Consider the following 12,758-nt stretch of genomic DNA (forward strand, 5'->3'; position numbering starts at 1 on the left):
CTTAGCGCTTACTTTATGAATGTGTTGTTTAAAATGTTATGTGTACTCCTACAGAGGCCTGGTTCTTGTTCTTGACCACTTCACGCTGGTTTGCAGTGCGTTTGGATGGAATGTGTTCTGTGTTTGTGACCATCACAGCCTTTGGATGTCTTCTTCTTAAAGACAGTGAGAAATCCAGATCAAAGCATACACACTACTCACCAAAACACAATCCTGGGCGTTCATGGTGACCATGCACTGAACCTTGAGTACTGGGACAACACAAGCTACACAACTAGGGGGAGAAATATTATAGATATTATGCATTTCATAAATATTTAATGGTATTGACAAAAAGTAGCTGTGAATCCTTAAAGATTTTTGAAATGAAACACTATCATTTAAATGTATTTTAATTTAAAATACATATTGTGTATATGCACTACTGTTCAAAAGTTTGGGGTAATATATAATTTTTTTTTTTTTTTTTTTAAAGAAATTAATACTTTTATTCAGCAATTATAAATATCTTTACTGTCACTTTTAATCAATTTAATGAAATTGATTAAAAGTGACTGTAAAGACATTTAAAATGTTACAAAAGTTATATATTTAAAATAAATGCTGTTCTTGTGAACTTCGCATTTCATCAAAGAACCCTGAAAAAAAAGTATCTTGAAAAATATTAAGCAGCACAACTGTTTTTATCATTGATGATAATGAGAAATGTTTTTTGAGCAGCAAATCATCATATTAGAATGATTTCTGAAGGATCATGTGACACTGAAGACTGGAGTAATGAAGCTGAAAATTCAGCTTTGATCACAGGAATAAATTAAATGTTAAAATGTATTAACATAGAAAACAGAAATATTATTACAGTTTAAAATAACTGTTTTTACTGTATATTTGATTGAATAAATGCAGCCTTGGTTGAGCATAAGAGCCCAAATTTTTGAATGGTAGTGTATATATATATATGTTTATACGTTCATACATTTATTATATATGAAGCATGAAGTAAAAATGTTGCTCTAATAGTTATGTGGGACGACCCATGTTTCAAGAAATAATGGTCTTTGATGCTCATATTACCTCAAATCACCAACTTTCATTAAAAAAAAAAAAAAAAAAACTTAAGGATGTTTCACTGTCAGTGGAAACATCTTTTTTTCAAGGATTAATATCAACTTTATTTTAAACTCATATGTGACCCAGGACCACAAGACTAGTCATAAGGGTCAATTTTTTGAAATGGAGATTTTATAAAGTTGTCCAAATGAAGTCCTTAGCGAGGCATATTACTTACAAAAATTAATTTTTTAAATATATTTACGTTATGAAATTTACAAAATATCTTAATGGAACATGATCTTTACTTAATATCCTAATGATTTTTGGCATAAAAGAAAAATCGATAATTTCGACCCATACAATGTATTGTTGGCTATGTACTTATGTACATAATGTACTTATAACTGGTTTTGTGGTCCAGGGTCACATATGTTTACATGATACCCAACTGTACCAGCTGAATCTCTTTTTTGAGACCAGTATGTGAATGGAGTATTGATTGTGTCTGATTCTCACAGGTATGAAGGCAGGAGATGTGGGATTGGCCTTGTCTTATGCAGTCACCCTAATGGGAATGTTCCAGTGGGGCGTTAGACAGAGTGCCGAGGTGGAGAACATGGTAAGAACCTTGAAATTTTTGTCACATGATCCTTCAGAAATCATTCTAATATGCAAATTTTATGCTCAAGAAAAATTTAATGAAATATTTTGTAACAATGTTACAGTCTTTACTGCCACTCTTGATCAATGTATTGCATCCTTGCTGAATAAAAGTATTAATTTATTTTAAGTATTATTTTTATTTTTCGAGTGGGGGGGCTTCAAATATTGCCTTGAACTCAAAAAGGTTGAGATCCACTGACGTAAACCTCTCATGGTGCGTGTGTGCATTTTTACGTAAATTAATATGCTTTCTAAATGATGTGTCCTTTTAGATGACGTCAGTGGAGAGAGTATTAGAGTACACAGAGCTAGAAAGTGAAGCACCTTGGGAAACCCAAAAACGCCCCCCTCCCGACTGGCCAAATCGGGGCCTGATAACCTTCGACAAGGTCAACTTCTCTTACAGTTCTGATGGACCTGTCATCCTCAAAAACCTCTCAGCCATGTTCAGACCTAAAGAGAAGGTGAGTCCAGCACCAGCTCCAGATCATCATACGAGTCTGTCAGGACATTTGCACTGATGTTTTCTGCTCTGCATTGATCAGGTTGGAATCGTTGGACGGACTGGTGCAGGGAAAAGTTCCCTGATTTCAGCACTGTTCCGTCTGATGGAGCCAGAAGGTAAAATCTTCGTGGACGGCGTGTTGACCTCAGAGATCGGCCTGCACGACCTCCGCCAGAAGATGTCAATCATCCCGCAGGATCCCGTACTGTTCACAGGAACCATGAGGAAGAACCTAGACCCCTTCAGCCAGCACTCAGACCAGGACTTGTGGAACGCTCTGGAAGAGGTGAACATGTACACACTCGCTGTAATAGAGAGCTGCAGGGATGATGTATTTATGTAGGCAAGAACCCAAAAACGAGTTAGCATTTCAGCTATAATTTTTAACATTTAATAGGTTTTAAAAAAATATAACTTTTAATTTAAGTGAACTTAAAACAATCTTCACATAAACCCATTGTAATAAATGTCCACATGATTGGATCACCCTAGACTGATCTTTTGTAACGGCCCCATAGATACATTTTCCAGTGTTACCTTTTACCCCAGTAGACTTACATTATGATTATAGATGTAATACAGTTAATAAGTGATCTCTGACTTCTGGCATATGCTGTCTGCTCAAAGGTCCAGCTGAAGGCTGCTGTGGAGGAGTTGCCTAGTAAGCTCGAGACAGAACTGGCTGAGTCCGGATCAAACTTCAGCGTGGGTCAACGGCAACTCGTCTGTCTAGCTAGAGCCATTCTGAGGAAGAACCGTATTCTCATCATTGATGAGGCCACTGCAAATGTGGACCCTCGGTGAGTCCTTTACCTAGTTACCTTTGACCTGGCTCTGAGATTGTTGAAGGTCCTTTATAAACGAATATAGGCACTCTGAGAGCTTTAAATGTATGTTATGTGCTCTACAGGACAGACGAGCTGATCCAGAAAACCATCCGGGAGAAGTTCAAGGAATGCACCGTCCTCACCATCGCACACAGACTCAACACCATCATAGACAGTGACCGCATCCTGGTGAGCGCAGAGATGAAGAGCTCTTTATAATGCATTCGGATCCATTATGACCTGGAAAAGATGCAAAAATACTTAGTTTTTAGTACAGAAACCAAACATTGCAAATGAGCCAAGACTATTAAAATACACCATTTATTTTATTTCTTTAGATTTTTTAAAAGATATATCACCATTTACAAAAAAAAAAAAGGTAACACCTTTTGCATTAGGGCCCACTTTACCCAAGCAACAACTCAGGCTTTACAAATGATGTTATGCATACTTTTGTTTTTTAGTTTGTTTGTTATTTTACATTTGTAACATTGTAAGTTACATTTGTCTCAGAAATACTTCATCTTTTCGATCATCTTTTATCTGAAAGTGAAAGATTATCCCAGTAAAGGGAATATACTTCATTTGAAACCATTCCAGAGTAATATCAATGTTGTTTTGTTAGAAAATGAATATGTAGATTTCATAAACTTGGATTATTTAGGAATTTAATGAATTTCAATGGAGTTAATACTGTTAATTCTGAGATTATTCTCATAAATTTCATATAATGATATATTTAAATAAGAATTCTGATAAATTGAGAATTTTTTTTTTTTTTCTTGCATCATTTTTTTTTTTTTTTCTGTAATTCATGTAAAATTTTAAATTTCAAAGAATAGTTAATTACAAGAATTAAAAAGGGGTCAATGTAGTAAAAACACTAATTTAAAACTGATTTTTTTTTTTTGTGCATTCACTCATTAATGAGAAGTTATTAATCAGAGACAATATGGTTCCAGTTGAAAAATATTAAGTTATGAAAATCATATGCAGATTTTGAATGTTTTATGAGGATTAAAGGGATAGTGAAAATAATGAAGATTCTATCATATTTACATAATTTCTCACCCTCATATCTTTCTAAACCTGCATGGTTTTCATCCTGCTTTTTTCCATGCTATGTAAGTGTATATTGGGACCTATTTATTTTTCTTGCAGGTTCTGGATGCAGGTCGGATCCACGAGTATGATGCCCCCCACGTTCTCCTACAGAACCAGAACGGGATCTTGTACAAGATGGTGCAGCAGACGGGAAAGGCAGAGGCAGCCTCGCTGCTGCAAACTGCCAAAGAGGTAAGCAGATCATCGCTATGTCCACAGGAGCGCGGTGACCCCCTGCATCAGTTTAATACCGATGTGAATTCTCACATCCATGTTGCCCTGTCCGATGGCCAAATATGTGCCACATGTACCTGTGCCAGAAACCCACAATACGCAGTGTTTCAAAGAGCCCAGGCCTTTGTGCTGTCAGTCAGTATTAGTTTCCCCCTCCTCAGCGGCATGTTGTTCTCCCTTCGGATCAGGTTCCTCTCCACCTCCTTCAACCGGTGAGCTCATTCTCCGCGCCGGCCCCTCTGGAGCTGACCGCCGGGGCTTTCAAGCACACATCTACCTGATATTAGACCACTCCGCCTTTGTGCGCTCTGAATACCGGCTCAATTGAGAGTATATCTGATAGTGTGGCCAACTGTTTGTCGGCCATGCTTTGTGTTGTTGGGACTTTTCTCTGTGTATCTGCGGGGGGTGTGGGTCCGAACACCAGGTGCTTTTTCTTCTTTTTGTCTTTACGCTCATTGTTAGCCATGGGTGCTTTTAAATACAATGAGAGGTTTTGATTACTGCATAATAATGTTATTAAATAAGGGGGGATTTTTACTTCCATTCAGCCTCCTGTGTTCTGTCCCCTGTGTTTAGAAAAGCATTGTCAGGGAAGGTTTGGGAAAAGAGTGACGCCTTTCATCCCGTTCCAGGTCTCATTAAAGGGTCATATATATATATATATATATATATATATATATATATATATATATATATATATAGTGCTGGGTAGATTACTTACAAATTGTAATGCGTTACAGATTACAAATTACATCATGAAAATCATAGTTATTAACGTAATCTGTTAGATTACACATTTTAAGTAAAGTATTCTGAGTACCTTTTGATTACTTTTAGATTACTTTTGACCTAACTCATTAATCATATTGATTTAAATTATTGATACCATATTGATATAAAAATAGAAAGAGAGAAAATATATTCCACAACATTAAGGGCATTAAATATTACATTGTCAGGGTTTCCCAAACTGTGGTTTGTGAAGGAACTGCAGGGGGTTAGTGAGTTCATGAAAAGCTGCTAATTAATTACATCATAACAAATCCAAATTAAAGTAAAGAAATAAAAACAAATCAACACATTAAAAAATATGAAATATTTTATTTGTTTACTTACATGTCATGTGACCATTAATCAGCATCAGAGAACCGTGTATATGCCGTGTATGTGTTGTTAAATTGACTTGAATATATTAGGTCAAAAGAGGTGCACCTGACAAAATGACTCACTGAGTGATAATTCGAATAACAATTAACTCTTTCCCCGCTAGCATTTTTTTTTTTTTTTTTAACCACCAGCATTTTTTAGTATTTTCACACAACTTTATGGTTCCCAGAATATTTTGTTGTATGAATATCTGAACATACAATATATTAGTGCTGCACGATTAATCGAAAATAAAATCTTTTTTTTTTTTTTTATGCGCAGCTTGTCAGTGAAGTACGGCTAAATTCTGCTCCACAGTTTCTCATACAGAAACTCTAAATATGCCCCGCAGAAGAAAGATTTAATGCACGTAGTTCCAGGAAATGCCTATGGGCATCACACTATCGCTGTTGCTGAATAAACAGAAGATTGAAACGTTTTGATTGATTAAAGCTGCAATCCGTAACTTTTTTTTGGTTAAATTTATTTTGGATAATTTCTTTGAGCAAGTACATAACCAGCCAGTGTTCAAAACTATCTCCTTACCTAAGCCCGATTCACAACGGTAAGCTTGGAATAATGTTTCCTAATCCGGATGGTACTGGTGGGTTTCCGCAGGAAATTCGAGCATGCAGCCATTCGTCTTTGCGTCATTACATCACGTCTGTTTTCATAGAGAAGAAGTCCCTGCTAGTAGGCTATATCGCATGTGGGAGGATGCTACAGGCAGCGGTTCATAGACTTTTCTCACAGCAGCTGCAATAATTAAACTTAACATTTTGATGGCGGATTGTAATCCAGAAAGGTCCAAATGACAATCATCAGTGACAACTGGAGATTCACCCGTAGTCAAAAGCAAAAGACTTATTTAAAAAAGATTTATTGCTTTTTTTTCAGTTGGTCAGAACAAAAGTAGCAGACATGTTACTTACCTTCTCAGATGATATTTTCTAGTGAAAATTCTTATTTTGGTCATACTTCCAAGATGTAGAATCTGTGATTGTGGTCACTGACAGCAAACATTAGATTCGTCCCCGCTGAGGAGCCGTGCCGATGCACAACCCACGTAAAGATGATAATTCCGCAAATAACTGCAATTGCAGGTTTCAAACAGAGATGGCGACAAAGAGGCAAAACTTACAGGCTGCAGCTTTAAACATGATTAATAAACACACGACTACGACAATATATGGTTTATCAAGTTCTTCAAGCCTTCTCTGGAATTTTCATGATAATAAAGTGTATTTATAATGCAATGCTAATCGACATAGCCTTTATCACTGTATAGAATACTATGAAATAATATGATGTGTGCTTTATTCTGTGTAAGAAGCCACATCATCTCACAGAAGGATGTTATTTCAGACACTCAACTGACATTATAAAGTGAGTTTGGAGTAAAAACATGTTATTAAATGTTGTCTTTTGTTGGACAAGAGGTTCATAAATGCTTCTCATGTTTGAAAAAATGTTTGACGCGTGTTGCTTTTTCAAATGCACGTTATAAGTTACTCAAACTCGCAGTGCTTTCAGATGGAGTAGCGTTTACTACTGATCACAGAGCCATGCTTCACTGACAAGCTGCGCATAAAATGTACGATTTCATAATCGCACGATGGTTTAAGCGCATTTTCGGGTTAATTGTGATTAATCGTGCAGCCCTATAACATATCAAAAGAAAGGACAGAGCCTCTGCTTCTCTCTTACCTCTGGGTTAGTTTCATTAAAAAGCAACATTTTGAAGAAAAAGCTGAGAAAATGGCGGGTTTTTTTTTTTTTTTTTTTTTTTTTCTACAACATGCATAAGCAATGCTTTTATCGCTTGTTTCTGCTTCTTTTTTGCCTGTTTAGATCTGGAGATTCTCTACTCTTTCAGAAGATGCGTAATAACAGATGAAAACACTGAAAGACGGAAAATTTCGTCAGGGGCGGGGAAAGAGTTAAAATATGTTCATCAGGATTTGATTAGATATGCAATAGAGAAAACACTCCTTTAAATGTGAAATGATTTCTGTAAATTCAGTGGTCAAGAGCTGTTGCCTTTCTGTACTAGTGGCTGGTGTGTGCAATTCCACAAATTGAGAAGACTTTACCAACATATATAAGTGATAAGCTTTTTTGAATTTTGAAAATTGAAAAGATAAAAAACCTGATGTGGGGAGAATCAATGAGTATGTAATCTAAAAATGTAACGTTTTAAAATTCTCATAAGCGGACTACAATTACAAGTACTACATTTTGGGAATCTGATTATGTAATCCAGATTACATGTAATCGGTTACTACCCAGCACTGCGTGTACATCACACTAACCGTGCTCTGTCTCTTTTCATTTACAGTCTTACATGAACCGCAGTCCGGCCCACCAGCTCAACGGTTTCGCCACCACTGGAGATGGCAGCTTGGTTATCTTCGAGACTGCTTTATAACAGCCTGGAACATGATGTACACGGGGCACGGCTCCCCCAGCATCCTCAGCTTCTGCGGAAGACAACAGCCAAACGTTCTGCCTCCCTCGCTCAAGACACCAGGCTGAGCGGAGCAGGAGACGCGTACATGCTCTGAACGCACACGCCAATGACTCCAGAGAGGACAGGCTGCAATCACACAAGATGAAGCACTAGTTAGACTTTATACACCAGCGTTCTGATTTCTCCAGTATCCTAGCGATAGGTTGTACACTGTATATTATGATTATAAATATGTGCCTTCATGTGTAAGTGTAGTACCAGCACTGCTATAGGCCAAAGAGATTGCTTGCCTTTGCTCAAATTAAACACTATGCTATGAGCTAGACTAACTTAGTTTTACCGGTGCCTTTATACTCATGAACCTTCTGAAAGCAACAATAAGGCCTTATAAACATTGACAACAATGTACTGAGAGGGCTCTAAAAAGTAGTTTAAAAGTGAAGTTTAAAAATGGCATCTATTTTTATTATTATTATTATGACATTCCATTTGCCTTAATCAAAAACAATCACTTTTTAGAGACAGCTTGGAGAAAAACATTTGCTGGAAAACAATCTTTCTGTAAATGCTGTATTGTATAGAATATGGAGAGACTTAATGTTTGACACAATTTCTTGTGCAATACAAAAAAGACTGAGCTGTTACTTTTGTGATTAATGTACCCTTTAAATGTAACGCTGTCCTTGATTCTTTTGAACTTTTAAAAAATCTTTTTATTTTTTATAATTTGATTTGTGAATTTGAAACTGTGAGAATGAAAGGGATGTTGAGTGACTGAAAACACCAGTGTAATTTATATATACACATGTTCCGTCCTTTTTTTGCTTTCATTTGTTTTTGTTTTTTTTCATGGAGGTAAAAAGAGAGAAAGTTGCAGTACTAGCCAAAAAGATTTTTGTGTAGTGCAGTTTAGCCCAAAAGCTTTATTTAAATTAAACACCTGAAATCAGTGTTTTTAACTTGTTGGTTATTTGTTCAAGAATTAAGTTAAATGTTTGTCAAATACCATCTGGGATTGTGTTCTGTTAAATATGACTGCTGGTTAAGGAATCAGTGTTTGCTGTTCAAAAGTCAAAAGTGCATGTTTGTATTATTTGTCGTTATGTTAAAATTTGTGTTTGCAGTTGTCATATCAGATTCTTGTATTTGAATTAAACCACTTTGATTAAAAAAAAAAAATACACAGAGAAAGAAGTGGTAAAATGTGATTAAAAAAAAAATCTGTGTAATAAGTGTACAATGAATATACATTCTTGTCACTTAATAGTCTTATTTGAACTTATTGTTTGAACTTATTCGTTCGTCTTTGGCTCAAACCACTTGCTACGAACTTTTCTTTGCGGAAGCTTCGTTAATTTCAGTGAGTGAGTAAAATATTTCAACTCAAAACATTTTGTGTCCAATTATTTCCCAGACGTAGTTTTGGTATTAATGTCAAAGTTAACTTGCCTTGCATTTGCTATACAACAGTGGGCGATGTTCACCAAGACGACTCGGCAGATTTGAAGTGTTTCCCCATATTGCAGCGACTTTCTTTTTGCATGTTCGATTAAAGGTTCATTTCACCTAAAAATGAAATTCTGTAATTAATTACTCACCCTCATGTCGTTCCACACCCGTTCATCTTCAGAACACAAATTAAGATATTTTTGATGAAATCCGAGAGGACTCGTCTATAGACAGCAATTTAACTGTCACTTTCAAGGTCCAGAAAGGTACTAAAGACATTGTTAAAACAGTCGACGTGACTGCAGTCACCTTAATTTTAGCGACAAGAATACTTTTTGTGCACAAAAACAAAACAAAAATAATGACTTTATTCAACAATCTCTTTACTTCCCTGTCATTATCCTTACATAGTTGCCAGTAAGCACAGTGAAGACTTCCGTGTCCGAATGCCGGCTCAGCATTGGCCAAAGCTGATCATGTGAGCAGCACGATGCATGAGTGTGATGCTGATGCAGGAGCCAGCCAATAATGAGTCGGCATTCTGATGTAGAACCTGGAAGCGCTGGACGTAAACAACGTATGAGAATGACACAGAAGAGAAGATATTGTTGAATAACGTTATTTTTTTTGTTTTTGTGCATAAAAAGTACACTATATTGCCAAAAGTATTGGGACACCCCTCCAAATCATTGAATTCAGGTGTTCCAATCACTTCCATGGCCACAGGTGTATAAAATCAAGCACCTAGGCATGCAGACTGCTTCTACAAACATTTGTGAAAGAATAGGGTCTCTCTCAGGAGCTCAGTGAATTCAAGCGTGGTACCGTGATAGGTTGCCACCCTGTGCAATAAGTCCATTCGTGAAATTTCCTCACTACTAAATATTCCACGGTCAACTGTCAGTGGTATCATAACAAAGTGGAAGCAATTGGGAACAACAGCAACTCAGCCACGAAGTGGTAGGCCACGTAAAATCACAGAGCGGGGTCAGTGCATGCTGAGGCGCACAGTGCGCAGAAGTCACCAACTTTGGCTTTGGCGGTTGACAGGAGAACGGTACTTGACTGACTGCATTGTGCCAAGTGTAAAGTTTGGTGGAGGGGGGATTATGGTGTGAGGTTGTTTTTCAGGGGATGGGCTTGGCCCCTTAGTTCCAGTGAAAGGAACTCTTAATGCTTCAGCATACCAAGACATTTTGGACAATTTCATGCTCCCAACTTTGTGGGAACAGTTTGGGGATGGCCCCTTCTTGTTCCAACATAACTACACACCAGTGCACAAAGCAAGGTCCATAAAGACATGGATGAGTGAGTTTGGTGTGAAGGAACTTGACTGGCCTGCACAGAGTCCCAGAAGAGTTGAGGCTGTTATAGCTGCAAAGGGTGGGCCAACTCCATATTAAACCCTACAGATTAAGAATGGGATGTCATTAAAGTTCATGTGCACGTAAAATCAGATGTCCCAAAACTTTTGGCAATATAGTGTATTCTCGTCGCTTCATAAAATTAAGGTTGAGCCACTGCAGTCATGTCGACTGTTTTAACGATGTCTTTAGTACCTTTCTGGACCTTGAAAGTTTCAGTTAAATTGCTGTCTATGGACGAAGGTCTTACGGGTGTGGAACGACATGTAATTGTCAAGTAATTAATGACAGAATTTTCATTTTTGGGTGAACTAACCCTTTAAGTTTCCCTCAGGACTTTTGTAAAAGCCAAAATATGACCACCCTTCAGATTTGTTCCTCTTAGGGGCCGTTCACATATCGTGTCTAAAAACGCATGGAAAGCGCGGCTGCGCCGCTTTCTTCTTCTTTCCAAAGCACTTGTGTCCCTTTGGCATCTGTCGTTGAACTGCGCTCTCCACGACGATGAGGAAGTTTCAGCAAAGGATAAATTGATTTCTAGCCCTTACATTAGCTCTATTACTAGATATATTTATGGAGATGAGATATAAAAACCACACTGTACAGCTATGATCAGCTGTTCACCTGAGCTTTCGATGTTTTGTTACAGAAAGGCCGAAGCTGATTGGTTGGTTCTTGTCCCATCACCTGCGGTGCGCTTGCGGCATTCTGAAAAGTTAAGAATTTTTCATTTCGATGCGCCTGGAAAACACACCATTTCATTATGAGCGCGCCTGCCGCACGCCTACATTTGAATTAACGAATTTGAGCGCGCAAAAGGCGCGATATGTGAACGGCCCCTTAGAGGGCTGAAAAATCTCCTGAGCACAATCACTGCCTTCCGCCATTCCTTCTCGAATAAAAAAATAAAACATTGTATGCTGCGCCTGCGTCAGGCTGTTGCTGGCTGGACAGGATTTAACGCGAGTTTTCAAAATCATGATAATCAAACACGGTTTTAATGATAATCAAATTTTAAACGATAAAACTAACCATCAGTGTTTTATTGTGGTTTATCGTGAAACCGGTAATCGACCCATCCCTATAGTCTCTAACAATATGTCTGTGTGTACAATTCCATAAAACTTTTGAGAAAGGAAAATTAAAAAGATAAAAAAGAAGAATTTGGGGGAATCAATGAATTCTGAATAATTTACTGCCATTTTGAGAATATTAAGTATTCATGTAATCAATAAAAAAGTAACTGTAATCTGATTGCGATATTTAAGAAATAAAAGTAATGTAATTTAATTAAAAGTAGTTATTTTTTGGAATCTGATTACATAATCCAGATTACATTTAATCAGTTACTACTCAGCACTGGTCAGGGGCTTGATTAATTCATACTGCATTTTATTATTTTATTTTCCTTTTTTTTTATTAATCACACTAGAATGACTACACTAATAATTATCATGCCATAGTGCATAATATGTTATCCTAACCTTCATTTCCATATGGGTTGATTACAATTGGGAAACCCCCTGTATTCCAATAACCCGGAGAAGAAAAAACGTTGTCACTTTACATCCCGCCCCATAATGGCTTTAAGATTTGGTGCCGGAGGTGACAGCAGGTATTTGTTTACAGTCTGTCATCCGTGTCTCATGGTGTTTTGAGACGATGTTATGTTAGGGCATAAAGGAATTAACCTGAAGGCAAAATCCTGGATTGACTGAGAACAAGAGGCAATGTGTTAGGCAAGCAGGCATCGAATCACAGCCTCTTGTCCTCAACATTTGTGGCTTTGTCTGTAATCGTAACCATCATCTCTGGAGAGTAAGTGATACTGTAGGCCTTTCTCCTCCTGGATGGACAAACAAAAGTGTGAGATCTTTGCAGTAGACGATCCTATTGTGTTCAGTTCAAAGGTGTGCACAAGAAGGAATGCTTGCCTTTAC

The 12,758-nt window shown here is 37.3% G+C and overlaps 1 protein-coding gene across 1 annotated transcript in view; it reads left to right on the top strand.

Annotated features, from left to right (window-relative positions):
* Nucleotides 1–9,394, top strand: part of abcc4 (ATP-binding cassette, sub-family C (CFTR/MRP), member 4) — a 39,523-nt gene extending 30,129 nt beyond the window's left edge. The window contains exons 23-30 of the mRNA XM_051896920.1: nucleotides 55–165; nucleotides 1,572–1,672; nucleotides 1,989–2,180; nucleotides 2,262–2,507; nucleotides 2,849–3,021; nucleotides 3,132–3,237; nucleotides 4,210–4,344; nucleotides 7,874–9,394. Coding sequence (XP_051752880.1) covers nucleotides 55–165; nucleotides 1,572–1,672; nucleotides 1,989–2,180; nucleotides 2,262–2,507; nucleotides 2,849–3,021; nucleotides 3,132–3,237; nucleotides 4,210–4,344; nucleotides 7,874–7,963 — 1,154 coding nt within the window. The 3' untranslated portion in view covers nucleotides 7,964–9,394. The remainder of the gene's footprint in view (nucleotides 1–54; nucleotides 166–1,571; nucleotides 1,673–1,988; nucleotides 2,181–2,261; nucleotides 2,508–2,848; nucleotides 3,022–3,131; nucleotides 3,238–4,209; nucleotides 4,345–7,873) is intronic.
* The last annotated feature ends 3,364 nt before the right edge of the window (nucleotides 9,395–12,758 follow it).

The sequence above is a fragment of the Ctenopharyngodon idella genome, chromosome 6 (assembly GCF_019924925.1).
Source record: "Ctenopharyngodon idella isolate HZGC_01 chromosome 6, HZGC01, whole genome shotgun sequence".
NCBI classification, from domain to species: Eukaryota; Metazoa; Chordata; class Actinopteri; order Cypriniformes; family Xenocyprididae; genus Ctenopharyngodon; species Ctenopharyngodon idella.